This window comes from Cynara cardunculus, assembly GCF_001531365.2.
Source record: "Cynara cardunculus var. scolymus isolate 2C chromosome LG 17, CcrdV1, whole genome shotgun sequence".
Classification (NCBI taxonomy): Eukaryota; Viridiplantae; Streptophyta; class Magnoliopsida; order Asterales; family Asteraceae; genus Cynara; species Cynara cardunculus.
In genome coordinates this window covers 34,497,304-34,512,529 of record NC_037544.1, presented here as the reverse complement: position 1 = coordinate 34,512,529, position 15,226 = coordinate 34,497,304, and the positions used below count along the sequence as shown (strand labels likewise).

Here is a 15,226-nt window from a genome sequence, read left to right as displayed (position 1 = left end):
GATAAACATAATCAAATAGATGATGAACATCTCATTTTAAAATATAAAAAATCTAAAATATAATTAGAATAGTTATCAAGTTCTAACAAAATAAATAATTATTATCTTTATAAAAAAATTATATTATTAAACCGAATATAAATTAATTCGTTATTGTACATAAATTAAGTTTTAAAAAATTTGAATTAAAAAATTACACAAAAAAATGAAGAAATTTCAAATAATTAATTTGATACTAATATCGATATATTTTTGTTAAATTTTTATGATATCTTCAAACATATATTTTATTTAAAAATAAAAATACAATCGCTTTCTCAAAATCACATAAAGCCATATTATAACATCGACTGAGAAAAAAAAGAAAATGAAATATTAAAATCACGATGTATCTCGCTACATTGCACGAGTACGCTTCTAGTTATGCATAATTTACATGTAATCTTGAATTTTAAATAACATGTATATACAATATTTCATGCATAAAAATGATTTTTAAAAGTTTTTATCAAATGCTTTATAATATAGTATAGATTAGAGAAAAAAAACCCAAATTCGTAAAATCAAATGTACATGACAACCAAAAGGGATATATTTTTCGTAAATTACAATTTTGGAAATTAATAAAGCAAGAAAAAGGAAAATAAATGAGAACCAAGATTTTCTTTAAACTCGTCCCCATTTCAAGCAAAGAATTATGCTTTTGGTATCCTTTTTTTTAAATTAAAAAATAAAATAAAAAGATTTCTAAAAAAAAGAACTATAAATTTACAGAATTGCCCTTGTCATGATTATGTCCGTAATAGGATAGATACCATCTAACAAACTTCCGCAACCCGGTTGACAAATCGGTTCTCGGTTTATACCCGAGCTCCCTTTGGGCCAAACTTATATTCGCATGCGTAAACGGAACGTCGCCGTTTCCAGGCATCTCCATCACATTCTTCTTCGCCTTCATCTTCAAATTCTTCTCCAGTATACTCACCAACGCCGGCACAGTCACCGGCGATGTATTACCCAAATTATAAATCCGGTACGGAGCGGGTCCCTTTTTCTTACCACCCGACCCGGTACTCTTACCCGCTGTATCCAACGAAGCCACACATCCTTTCACAATATCATCGATGTAGGTGAAGTCTCGGGCCAAGTCGACCCGATTTTTGCCCCGGTACACAGTTATCGGTTTACCCTGTAGAATATTCCGGGTGAAAGAGAAATAAGCCATGTCGGGTCTGCCCCATGGGCCATAAACCGTGAAGAATCTCAACCCGGTTATGGATAACCCGTAAATATGGTTGTAGGTGTGTGTGATTTCTTCTCCCGCTTTCTTGGTGGCGGCGTAGAGTGAGGCGGGTTGGTCGGTTTGATCCGCTTCGGAAAATGGTACCTTATCGTTTAACCCGTAAACGGAGCTGGAGCTGGCCCAAACAATGGCCGGTTGCGGGTCAGCTGATTTGCATTGTTCAAGTAGTGTTACCAGACCCGCTATGTTACTGTGGATATACGAATTCGGGTTTTCCATGGCGTATCGTACGCCCGCCTGTGCAGCCAAGTGCATGACGTGAGTAAAGGCGACGATATCAAAGAGCTTTGCTAAAAGACGCCGGTCGTTGATGTCACCTTCGACGATGAAGATACGGTGGGATTCGAGCATCGCCCGTCGAGCTTTCTTCAACGACGGGTCGTAATAGTCGTTGAAGTTATCGATTCCGACGACGCCGTCGCCGCGTTTTTGTAAAGCTAGGGATACGTGTGTGCCGACAAATCCGGCGGCGCCGGTGACAAGTACAGAGAGGCCGTTGGAACGACGGATCTGGGCGGAGGAACGGATTTGTTTCTCCCAGTGGAGACCACCAATGCTGCCGCCATGACTCCACGACGACGTGTGTTGTAAATACCGGCTACCGGAAGCGACGAAGCCCTGAAAACTCAAATACGATGCTGTTAAGGCAATCAAAAACAACGCCCAGAGGAACATGGTGCTGGTGGAAGCGAAACACCGGTGAAACGTCCGATTCATCATGTTATGATGTAGACGATCGATCTTAATCTTCCCCGGAGTTGAAGGAAATAATTCTTCCTCCAATGGCGGCATTCTTCAACTAAATATCCAAATCCCAACAACTTTTCTTAAAAATCGAATTCAAATTCAGAAGTGATGATTAGGGTTTTAGGGAAAAGAATCCAAAAAGGGAAGAAATTGGATATTTGAAATTATACAGATGCAGGTAAGATCGAAAGGGAATTTCGTCTGCACCTGCTGAAGGGGGTGAAGAAGAGCAAGGGGATTATATAGTGCGGTGAGGTGCAAAGTATACGCGTGAACACGTCAATGGAGGGGGCCAGCTCGAAGACAGAGAGAGGGTTGATATTGTAAAATGTAAAATAAAGAATATTATAAGAATATAAATTATAAAATTATAAAAAAATAGACACAGCTAATAAGAGGTATTACATAACTGAACATGGTTACCACTCTCCCTACCCCACCCCCATCATATATATTTTAAATAAATAAATTGTTTTTTTTTGTTTTGTTTAATGTTATCAGTCGTCTACCCACGTAATACGACGGGAGCTATAAATTTTAACGATTTTGAAGTTTTACTGATTTTATTATAGAAGATTTAACGATAATATAAGTTACACTTGGTCTTTACATATTAATACAATTTATATGGTTCCAATTACAGTCTATCGATGAAAAAAATTGTATGTCAGTTTAAAATCCAATATATTTAAAATCCAATATATTTAAACGACTCAACAAATGTGTTCGATTTACACCAAGAGCAAATAATCAAGAGATCGAGAATGAGACCAAGAGTTATAGAGCAATTGAATGATAAATGAATAAGAGAACTTTTAATATCTCATGGTGAATATCAGTTTGAATCTCACCTTGTGGGATGAGGATAAGGCATAGAGGTATGAGAGAGTGAAGACATGAGTGAAATGTGTCAAAAGTATGTAGGGAACATGAAAAGAAAGGTAATAATATGCATTGGTAACTTGTATTATATATTATTTTAATCATAGATTAAAAGATTTTAAGTTCGAATGCATAAAGTAGTAGTATTTAATGCATTATGAGTTGTTTTTAAGACTTTTAAGACTTTTTGCATAAATGTATAGTATTTTGTGAATTAAATATTGTTTTTAAGACTTTTGATAGATCTAGTTTATAAGATAGTATAGATAATCAAGTTAAATCATGTATTAATAATATAAAAAGCAGGTTTTGATGTTGATGTGTGTGAAAACAAAATCATTTAATAGGGGTACATTTAGCAATGTATAAAGTGCAATTAGTCTACCCTTTAAAAATACATGATATGTTAAGTCTGATGGTTATATGATATAACTAGTTCGGTTTAGTTTAATTTGCTGTAATACGATGTTAGAAGTTTCGTTTAATGGTCATGTGGTAGGATAGTTGTTTGGCTTTATATGTTTTCCGTTTTACATATGAAAGATTTTTCTTAACTGAAATTGTTATTCTACAAAGGTTGAAGCATCCTTTTATGCAATGTCGACTGATGTCAAGTAAGAAGGAATTGAAGTTTTTTCTCAGGTAAATTTCTATGGGTCCACTCGATGTTTTTTAACAGATTGCAGTTATCTGTTAATTGGTTTTATCGTAGTTTTAAAAGTTATCCAAGTTTTTATTTGCATGCATACTTGACCTAATACCAATAAAGCTTTATTTAATGAATAGTTCGTTTGTTACTAAAGCGAGTCTCTTTATGTTGATAAGACATTTGTAACTGATTTTTTTATATCTTTCAATATATCGTTTATTTACTGATTATTAGATATTAACTACTTACAGTTTTTTTTTTTAAAAAATAGAACTCGTTGGATTTAAAGTGTATTATACTGCAAGTTGAGACAATGCATGTCTAATTTTATTATTTTAATTATCCGTGGTAACTCTAAAACCCGAAAGTAACATAAAACATAAACTTTCTGGTATATCTGGGGTAACTCTAAAACCCGACAGTAACATAACATAAAATATAAAGTCAATAGGTCAATCCTCAGGGTTACTTATAACTTAAATTTTTTCCCGATATATCTTTTTAAAATCTTGTAAAATCAAATGTAGCTTAGGGGTTGTTTGACTGTTGTTGAATGGTTTGGTGCAGAATGATTAAGTGATCAGAATGATTAAGGGGCTTTCATGATATAGTGCAAAATGAAATATAATTGTTTGATAATTGTTTACAACGAAATCAGGACGCTTAATGGTTAAGGGAGGCTCAGGATACAAAATCATTCAGAGGGTTTTAGAAGCATTAAGAGGCAAACTTCTTTTTTCCCAAACAAGATTCACCTCTTAATGATTCAGATGATGTCTCTTAATGAAACTATTAAGAAGTAAACAAACAACCCCTTAATTGATAAGATGTTAAATGCGGTCACTACAGATCACCAGTTGACTTCCCCTCCGAGACATTGTTGGGTTTGTCTGGTTGTTAATATCAAGCACCATGGAATTAACCGAGAGTAAACTGACACAAATATTTATGGTTATAAAAAAGAAAACGTAATCCGTTGTATTCACTAAATTAACGTTAGCGGTACATTCTCGTGACAATACAATACGTAGCTTTCCGTGTATGAAACAAAATACAAAATTGGCATAGTTTCTATTAGGCCGAAAGTGTAATATACTCAAAGATGAATAAAATGTTATAGTTTTAACGGAACAAATAATTAATAAAAATAATAGGCGATTTAGGGACTATAGAATGATTTGGGTAAATACAGGGACTAAATATGGATAGTTCATAGCATTTGAAGGATGTTTATTGTAACTTGTGTATAAAATAAAAATAAAATAAAGGGAAACCGGCTGAACCGGTCACATAGAAAAGAATGAATATAAGTTCGGCGAGAAACGGGCCAACCTACATTTGACTGTGTGGGTGGAATCTCACTATGAAGGTCCCCTCTTGGGCGGTGCTCATTCTCAGCTATTTTATCTATATTATATTATAATTTAAAAATTATTTTTTATACGTAAAATATTGTTTATTAATACATATTACTTAAAATTTAAGATTGTAAGTAGATTGTGCATAAGTACAATTTATTAAAGTTTCATATTTGAATTTGTGTAACTAACTGTGGATAAACATAATTAGATAAAAGATAAACATCTCATTTTAAAATATAAAAAATCTAAAATATAATTAGGATAATTATCGAGTTCTAACAAAATAATTAACTATTATCTTTATGATAAAATTATATTACTAAACCAAATATAAATTACTTTATTATTGAACTTAAATTAAATTATAGTTAAAAAAATTGAATTGAAAAATTACACAAAAATGAGGAATTTTAAATAGTTAATTTGATACTAATATCGATATAATTTTGTCAAAATTTTATGATATCTTTAAATTTATATTTTATTTAAAAATAAAAACATCATCGCTTTTTCATAATCACATAAGGCCATATTATAACATCGATTGAGATAAAAAAAATGAAATATTAAAATCAAGATATATCTCGCTGCATTGTGCGAGTATCCTTCTAGTCTGTTTTAAAGGAGAGTTTATGATTTGGTATCATCTCAGATAAGGTTGTTTTTGTGAGATACGTAATACATGATTTTTATATTTAAAACTTTACAGTAAAACATTGTGAAGGTAACATTCACAGTGTTTTTGCTGTAAAGATTCATCTGTTTTTACCTTCACAACATTTTGTTGTGAAGTTTCAAATGTAAAAACTGTGTCTCATGAAAACAGTTTTGTCTCATGTGAATCCAACCCTAGAGTTTATTTCGAATCAAATTTATCTGATTCATATGAATGTTTTATATTATTTGAATCTTGTGAATTACGAAATCGAACATATAGATATTATGGATTAGGAAAACGTTATCAATTCGTTGTTTCGTGAAATGAATATTTATCAATCTTTGTTATAAGTTATGTCAATCTCATATCAGAGAAATCATTATCTGATTTAAGTAGATATATACAGTGGATTTGGATCTCACTGAACCGACACTAGAGTATCAAAGAACACTTCTGTTTTAGTCGATTTAAATGTATTATCATCATATTCACTGTAATTATTTAATGTAGGAAAAAAAACGTGAAATAATACATATTCTATTTTCTTGTAGTTACATTCTCTCTAAAAAAAGTTAGTTTGATAATAATATCGATAGACAATCAACGATAGATATTTAGTTGAAAATGGAAGTCTCTCGATGTTGAGAGATTGTTGACGATGAATGGAAAAATTACTATAGATATGGGTACGATGAATCATAAAAGATAGCGTATCTAATGGTCGTATAGTCATGTCTGTTTATTTCAGTACAAATTCAACTAAATAATCCAAACTTCCATTCCATTTAATAAATCTGGTTTTGTGCATCTGTATCGAGTATCATAAGAGACTTACGTAAACATACCCTTGATTTACTTGAAAAAGATATCAAAGGCTTATTTTTTTTATTATCTGTTATAATGGGTGGTTTTTGATCTATGTTATAAATCAGTATTGCTAATAGAACATGCGTCTTTTTCTTTGTATTTTTACTTCTTTTCGTTACATATTTGAAAGAAAAAACTATTTTATCAATTACATACGTAATACCATTAATTACATTAATTCTGTATTTTTAAACAAATTACACAACATAAATATAAAAAATGGTACAGATCATTCAAGCTTTCTGTACCAGATTATTTCATCATCATGCTATTTTCTTTAGTTGACATTATCATCAGTTAATATCGACTCATCTATACAAATCTAAATAACGGAGGATATGTATTCGCTTGAAAAGATTTCAAATTTGGTCTAGTTTATTGATTTTGTCGATTTAAATGGATTTTTGTCCACCCTGAATTCAAGATCGCAGAAATTTTATTAAGAAAATGGAAAAATAAAAAAAGAAAACCGGCCAAAAAGATGAAATAACGTACACGTGAAGTAAGTTAAATATCTTTTTGTTTATAAGAATGATAAATTGTATATAAATAAGCATATATTTATTTAGTTCATATCTATATATATATACTATATTATAAACATTTGACAAAAACTTTTAAAAACTATTATTTATGCATGAAGTATTGTTAATTAATGCATAATACTTAAAATTTAAGATTACAAGTAAATTGTGTGTAAGTACAACTTATTAAAGCTTCAATTTTGAATTCGTATAACTAACTGCAGATAAACATAATCAAATACAAGATAAACATCTCAATTTAAATATAAAAAATCTAAAATATATTAGGATATTAATTGAGTTCTAACAGAATTATTATCTTTATAAAAATTATATTGTTAATCCAAAATAAATTACTTCGCTATTAAACTTAAACTAAATTATAATAAAAAATAGAATTAAAGAAATTGTAAAAAAAAACGAGAATTTTTAAAAATTTAATTTGATATTAATATCAATATACCTTTTCAAATTTTTATGATATCTTTAAATTTATTTTTATTCAAAAGTAAAAACATTATCTTTTTCAAAATCACATAAACAGTATTATATCAATAGAGACAAAATAAAACGAATCACTAAATGAAGATGTATCTCGTTGCATTGCATGAGTACCCTTCTAGTTATATTATAAATCATTTGATATTAAAAACCAATTTTTTATGCATAAAATATTGTTTATTGATGTATATTTCTTAAAATTCAATATTACAAGTGATTTTGCGTAAATACAACTTATTAAAGCTCCATTTTTAAATTCATATAATTAACTGCAGATAAATATATCAAATACAAGGTAAACATTTATCTTAAATATAAAAAATCAAAAAATATAATTAAGATAATTATTGAGTTTCTAACATAATGTTTTATTATTATCTTTAATAAAAATTATATTATTAAACCAAAAATAAATTACTTTAAATTAAATTACAATAAAAAATTGAATTAAAGAACTTACATAAAAAAAACCTAGAATTATTAAATAGTTAATTTAATACTAATATCGATTTTATTTTTTTCAATTTTTTATGATATCTTCAAATTTATATTTCATTCAAAAATAAAAACATTATCTTTTCTCAAAACCACATAAAATCGTATTATATTGATAGAGACAGAATAAAAACTAAACATTAAAATAAAGATTTATCTCGATGCATTACGCAAGTACCCTTCTAGTTTTGATAAATATATTTAAAAGACATTTAAAATTTAAAATTTAAAAATATCTATCGAAAAGACTTAGGATGCGTTTGGTTTGCAGGAATGGAATGGAATGGAATTGGGGGGATTTGAATTTAAAATCCATTCCAATCCTGTGTTTGGTTGGCAAAATGGTCAGGATTTGAAATCCCATGTTTTCATTAAAATCCCTTAAACATGGGATTTGGAAATCCTTTGCATATGGCCGGGATTTGGAAATCCTTTGCATATGGCCGGGATTTGGAAATCCTTCCCTTCGACTCGCTTCCAGATCCCGTTCTCGCTTCATGCCGCCCTAAGCCCTAACCCGCCGGTGCTTTCTCCTCCTCGCCGGTAATCTTTCCTCCTTGTTGTCCCGCTTGAACAGGTGCTCTCGCCGGTAAGGAATAAGTAGTACTCATCTAATCATAAAACCAGAAATACCAGAGAGACCCTAGATTTGACAGACAGATAATCCTCTAATAAGAACAAGAAGAAAGCAACGATTTGCAACACAAACACACAAAAATCAGAACGATGATAAACAGTCGCTTATTATGATAGTCCTCCTCGTTGTCCCGCTTGAACAGGTGCTCTCGCCGGTGCTCTCGTCGGTGTTCTCGTCGGTGCTCTCTCCTCCTCTTCGCCGCCTTCTCTCATCACGCAGCAGGTAAAGACTTCCCTTTTCCCCTTTTCTTGAATGTAATTTCTCTTCCTCTTCGCCCCTTTTCATTCCAACTGATTCAGTCTAGTTAATGTTAGGAATTCAGTCTAGCTAATTACAGGGCTGTGGAAGTGACAGTCAATTTCTACGTATTTAGTTCATATACAGTTCAATTTGGCTTCTGTATGGTTTGAGTTCATGTACAGTTCAAATCCCTCCAAATCCAAATCCTGGAAACCAAACACAGGAATGGATTTTAAATCCAATCCAATCCAAATTCCATGGAATCCAAATCCCTCCTGGGAATCCAAATCCCTCAAAAACATTCCTGCAAATCAAATACACCCTTATAGTTCGAAAAATAAATATTTAAAAGGCATATATTAAATCACACATCAAGTTTCATTTACGACGTAACATCAGACCATATTAATACTAGGTATTAAGATAAACGTGTTTTTAAGTTATAAATAATTAATTTTCTTATACTATTTCCGTAAAAAGAGGAATTGAAGGAAAGTTTTTTTCAATGTAATTTTTTACTGTTACGGTGTTAAAATGAAGCGTAAGAACTTTTTATAAGGGGTAAGAACTAGGTGTACGTGAGTGAGAGGGTATGAATAACAACCTCTGTTCAAAATTGTACTGATCAATGGTTATTTTTACATATTTTAGCCATATGTCGTGAAATTGGTGTAGACGATGCTGCAAGATGATTCTGGGACGTAAATGGTAGTTTTTGAAGTTTTCTTTTGAGATATGACTTATTTTTTACAGCTGAAAATGAAACAGATATAACAACTCAGTATTAAGAGTTATCATTTTTATTTAGCATTTTGTTTCTTAGTTATTGTTTTATATATATATATATATATATATATATATATATATATATATATTTATGTTCTTGCAAGTATTTATTTACTAGTTTTTAAATTTTGTAATCATTTTATTTTAGTCATCAATAAAAATTATTTCTAATTCTTAAATAGTCTTATTTCTGTATATAGAAATCCAAGGACCTTATGATAGACTAAAACCTTAGGGATTGTTTGACAGTTGATGAATAGTTTGATGCCAAATGATTAAGTGGTCAGAATGATTAAGGGGGTGTTTGGGATTGCTTATAAAAACAACTTATTGACTTATTCTGGTGTGACACCGGTAATAAGCACTTTTGAATGTTTGGATAAATAACTTATACCGGTGCCAAACCGATAATAAGGAGTTTTTGAAGAAGTTAAACCCTTTTGACTTATAATAAGTTGATAAGTGTTTTTGTAGAAAAGCACAAGTTGCTTCAAATAAGCAATCCCAAACACCCTCTAAGAAGCTCTCACGATATAGTGCAAAATGAAATATTATCGTTTGGTAATTGTTTACAATCAAATTAGGGCGCTTAATGGTTAAAGGAGACTCGGAATACAAAATCATTCAGAGAGTTTTAGAACCATTAAGAAACAGACTTTTTTTTTGCCAAACAAGATTCACCTCTTAATGATTCTGATACTACCTCTTAATTGAACTATTAAAAGGTAAACAAACAACCATTTAGTTAAGTTAAGACTAAAATTATTTTGATGGTGGAAATTGTTAATTTATAATATATTTTTTAATAATTTATTAAGATTATATCGATAAAAATCATGTTTTTGACAGATAATAAGAGCATCTCCAACAGATTAGATTAAATTTTTGCTACAACAAATTCTCTAAATTTGGACAGCTCTCTAAAAATAATTGCTTAAGAGAGAAATGATTTACCACCGATTTTTGAAATTAAATATATAAAAAATAGAAATAGTAATTTATTAAACATATTCTCCAAAAAAGAGAACACTGAGATTTTGTGCTAGTTTTTAGCTTCCATAGATTCTTCAAAATGGAAAAAGTATCAGATACAAAATTCTTCAAATTTGAAAAAATGATTTTTTAGAAAAATAAATTATTTTATTATTATTCCACCAATAAAAATCATTGAAATTAAATGTTTAATGGAGAAAGATAATATACTCTATTAAATTTATTTAATATTTTAATAATATTAATTTTAAAAATGGAAAAACTGGTGGAGCTGAATTTGGAGATTTTGGATATTAATATTGTAATTTGTAGAAGGTTTTGATTTTTTTATGCTTTATTTTAGAGGAAATATGGAGAATATGTTGAAGATACTCTCAGTGATATTATTTATGTTGTAATTTTCAATACAGATAAGGTGTTAGAGTTGAATGTAATTTATTTTGGACTTGACATGCTCTAAAAAAGATACTATAAATTTAAAGAACTCAGTTCAAAAATACTGTTTAAGAGTGATTTTGTAATGATTGTCATCAATAAGAATTTATTAAATTAAAGATTTATCCTTGCACTTGTCGATATAAAGAGTCTAAAGTTTGAAACCTTAATCTATGTCTAGTCAGAGCTGATCTCAAAACAAATGTACCTGAAATAAACGAGTCATGGCCAAGATTGGGTTAGAGGACCCTTCTCGAACTATACTCTACCACCATAACCAGTACAAGGTCTGATTCCTCCAAGTTTCGACCCAATAGACTTGCCATAATCCCCACCTCAAAAAAGAGCTAAAATACTGTTGTGATAGTGCATCTGCTAAAGAAAAGCTGTTCTGGTATAATAATAATAATGTCATGAATGAAAATCTTGGATTTGCTATTATAAACACATTTTCTTTCATGTCCAAGTTCAAAGTCCTTTTTGAACGGCACAACTTCCAATAGTGTTAAACTGTCTTAAGGCATCGTTTACCAAATGCTTATTTGGGTAAGTGTTTATCAGCAAAATTAAACATTATCACTTACTTACCGAGTAAGATCTTAGTCCACCAAAAGAATATCATATGCAACAATTTACCCTGTAAGCGCTAAACATAATAAGAATCATCATCATCACTTACCGGATAAGACTCTTGGTCTTTGCTTTAGCACTTACCAAATAAGATTTTCGATCTTTATCATATTCTTTCCGTAAGATAATATGACTTGGTAAACACTTACCCAAATAAACATTTGATAAACTCTATCTAAATTTTGATTATAAAGAGTGGTTTTCATATCCTATGTCTTTTCATTAAGTGGTAATGTTGGATAATTAAAATACATTTTAAATAAAAAGTTGTAATCAAGTACACAAAATAAAGTTGAGGACACACTACTCTTTTATGTGGTTGGCATTGTGGCCCAACCCAACCTTAACTTTCTCATAAGTGGAAATAGTATTAAATAAAAGAAAATGTTAGGTGGTCCACCTTTGATATCAACTCTTAAAATATCTAACCTGTTACGTGAGTCGATTAATTTTAGGACGACCATTTATTTTGTGGGTAGCCCGAAGTCATCGTATTTGAACTTTTGTGGTCACAAGGGTCTTTCTTTATGAAGGAGATGGAAAAAGAAGGAAAGGAAGGGGAAATTCTGTGTTCTCGAGTTTTTTTAGGATGAAAAAGAAAGAAAAATAAGACTGGTTTTTCTTCTAAATTACACATCTACCCATTAAATACAGTCCGCTGTAAAAGATTTAAGGATGTATATGTAAAATTGATGTAAAATTGTGTTAACAATCCGATATCAAAAAGATCAATTCCAAAGAAAGAAATCGTAGGTACTTTGTTATAGAAACTTCATTTTTCATTAAAAACCGATAAACGACAAAAAGCATACCAAAGGGCATTTGTCTTAGCGATATCGTAGTTTTTAGCCTCTTAAAGATGTCAACAGTTCAAACCTCATCAAAAATGAGAATGATGTATGAGTTATTTGTTGCATTTGTCATATATAAATATTATATACTTCAAATAAAAACTACATAAAGCGTGTCAGATGTCCAAATTCATCATGGATATAGACGTGAATTTTTTATAATATTTATCAATAACACAAACAGTCATAATGAATAACTTATAAATATAATGAATATGGACACATAAAATTGACAAAAGCAAAATTGTATATAAAGAAAATTAATCTATTTTTTATTATATAAAGCCAACTTCTAAAACCTAGACCCAAGTTTCAAGATTTCTCATTTTGAAAACCAAATTTCAAAACTGCATATTTTTTATAACTAAATTAGAGAAAATACAGTGGTTTACTAAATACTTGTATGTTTAATTATTTTACTGGATGAATATAACAAGGATTGAGAGTCATATCCTATAAGAGGGAAGACAAGGATCGAGAGTCTTACCTGATAAATGCTTACCAGCAATCCATCTTGATGACCTAATAATGTTATATGATAAGGCAAGTGAGGATCATATCCCTTACCAGTTTATGCTTATTAAGTAAACGTTTGGTAAACAACCCCCAACATATTATTGTATTCATTTCTATTTTAAAAAACAAGATTTTGATCACCAAGTTATTTCGGTTATTTGGAATAATTGTTCAAAAAAGTTAGGGGGTGTTCGCTTTACAGAATGGAATTTGATGGAACTGGAATCCATCAAAGAAATTTGACTTTGAAAGAATTGAAATAGAATTTGACCACGCGTTTGGTTGGTAGGAATTGGAATGAAATCTCTCAACAAAAAAAAAATGAAACAATCGTCTTTGTTTGGACTATCGCCCCGCCCAACCACCATGTCACTATTGTCATCGTCACAACTATCACCATACCTCAATCCAGCCTCTGCCCCAACCCAACCTCACCACCCCAATCCTGCCCCCCACCACTCCTGCCCCATCCCTGCTCCATAGGTAGGGGGGTTGTTAGTGGCAGGCAGGGTGGGGCGAGAAGGTGGGGGTGGGCGAGAGTGGGACAGTGAGTGAGAGGGTGGTAGTTGTGATGACTACAGTGGTAGGATGGTGGGTAGGGTGGGTTGGAGTCGAGTAAGGTGGGGCAGAGATGGAGCTGGGACAAGACGGTGGGTAGGGGTAGGTGGCGGGGTGGTAGCTATGACGATGATAGTGATGGGATAGTGATTGGGTGGCTGGAGCCTGGGAGTGGGTAGGTATGACGACAACAACAATGTCATGATGTTTAGTGGTAGGTTAGGGTAGGGGCGAGTGCCTGTTGTGAAGGTGACAATGGTGGTGTAGAGGTTGGGGGTTTGGTTAGGGGCGGTGGGTATGGGTGGCGGGGTGATAGTTGTGACAACGACAGTGGTGGGATGGTGGTCAGGTGGCTAGGAGTGGGTAGGTATGACGACGACAGTAGTCCCATGGTCGTTGATTTTCTGAACTACAATATAAGAACAAAAGTAAAATTGGTTTCATTTTGATAAAAATTTGCCATATATTGGCTCTAATGACACAAAAGAAGTAGCAAAAGTTTCTATACTCGATTTCCCGACACTTTTTATCGATTTCTAGGAGCCGCATGTACCGTTTTCTAGCTATGCATTTGTAGCGAGATGGACTAAACGAAAAAAAGGGAACTCTATTCAAGTACGCACTTCGTTAACATGTCCATTGTTGATCAATGATGTCGCACGTTCTCTTTGATTAATCATCACGCCGAATGTTATGGCAAAATTTTCGGTCAGTAAACTTACGAGAATCTACAATATATGCATAAACGTAACATGAAACCTATGATTTTGGTGTATTTCTCGTATGCTCTTGTCGATCTATGCCTTTGTTAACTCCCAACTTCCACCTTTTCCCAGAGAGCCGCGGCCTCAACTATATGGCACACAAAAACAAGCACGATGAGAATTCCGTGTTGAAAAATTAAATGAAATAAGTCGATAACTTTAAATACCGTGTTAATAAATTGTCGCTTTTTTACATAAAATGGCTTTAAGAACTTGACATCATAGATGACTTTAGTATGAACATGTCGAGTTTGTAGTGCCATTTGTGTGAAAAAAGAACTTGCATCATCAGAGCGCATGGAAAATGAACTTTGGTGCGTTTGGCATGTAGGAGGGAAGAGCAGAACAGAACAAAAAACAAGTGTCTGTTGTCCCACATTTGTCGCGACATTGGACTGGGACAAAACAAGACTGATTTTTGTCCCACCAAAATTGGTGAAACAAAGATTAGTCAAGATTGGTAAATTACTAAACTACCCATGTCAAATTGAAACCCTAAAACCTTCCACACTTACTCATCCGTACACCTTACTCTAAACGGTCCTGTACAGTCCCGTCCACATATCGAACACGCCCAAATGATATGTCTTGTATCAAATATTTTCATCTTTCAAGGGAAATGCAGAATGCTAAAACATACCATCTCTATATACTTCAATTGCTTTAGAACTTGATCAGTTTCGAGCTCCTAAAAAAAACATAAAAAAGATGAGGATCAAACTGTTATTAGAGAATATAAGCAATAATATAATTCATATATCTATACTATATTATAATGCATTTGGTTAAAACTCTTAAAAACTCTTAAACTCTTAAAACTCTTAAACTC

At 31.6% G+C, this 15,226-nt stretch overlaps 2 protein-coding genes across 2 annotated transcripts in view; both read right to left on the bottom strand.

Moving 5' to 3' along the window:
• Positions 1-557: 557 nt before the first annotated feature.
• On the bottom strand, positions 558-2,226 carry LOC112501152 (UDP-glucuronate 4-epimerase 1). Its single transcript, XM_025104822.1, has one exon. It carries the CDS (start codon positions 2,093-2,095, stop codon positions 761-763), a length of 1,335 nt encoding a protein of 444 aa, XP_024960590.1. The 5' UTR covers positions 2,096-2,226; the 3' UTR covers positions 558-760.
• A 12,049-nt stretch (positions 2,227-14,275) lies between these two features.
• Positions 14,276-15,226, bottom strand: part of LOC112500241 — a 26,599-nt gene continuing 25,648 nt past the window's right edge. The window contains exons 6-7 of the mRNA XM_025103635.1: positions 15,038-15,085; positions 14,276-14,485 (exon numbers count right to left, since the gene is read on the bottom strand). Of these exons, the coding sequence (XP_024959403.1) occupies positions 14,393-14,485; positions 15,038-15,085 (141 nt within the window). The 3' untranslated portion in view covers positions 14,276-14,392. The remainder of the gene's footprint in view (positions 14,486-15,037; positions 15,086-15,226) is intronic.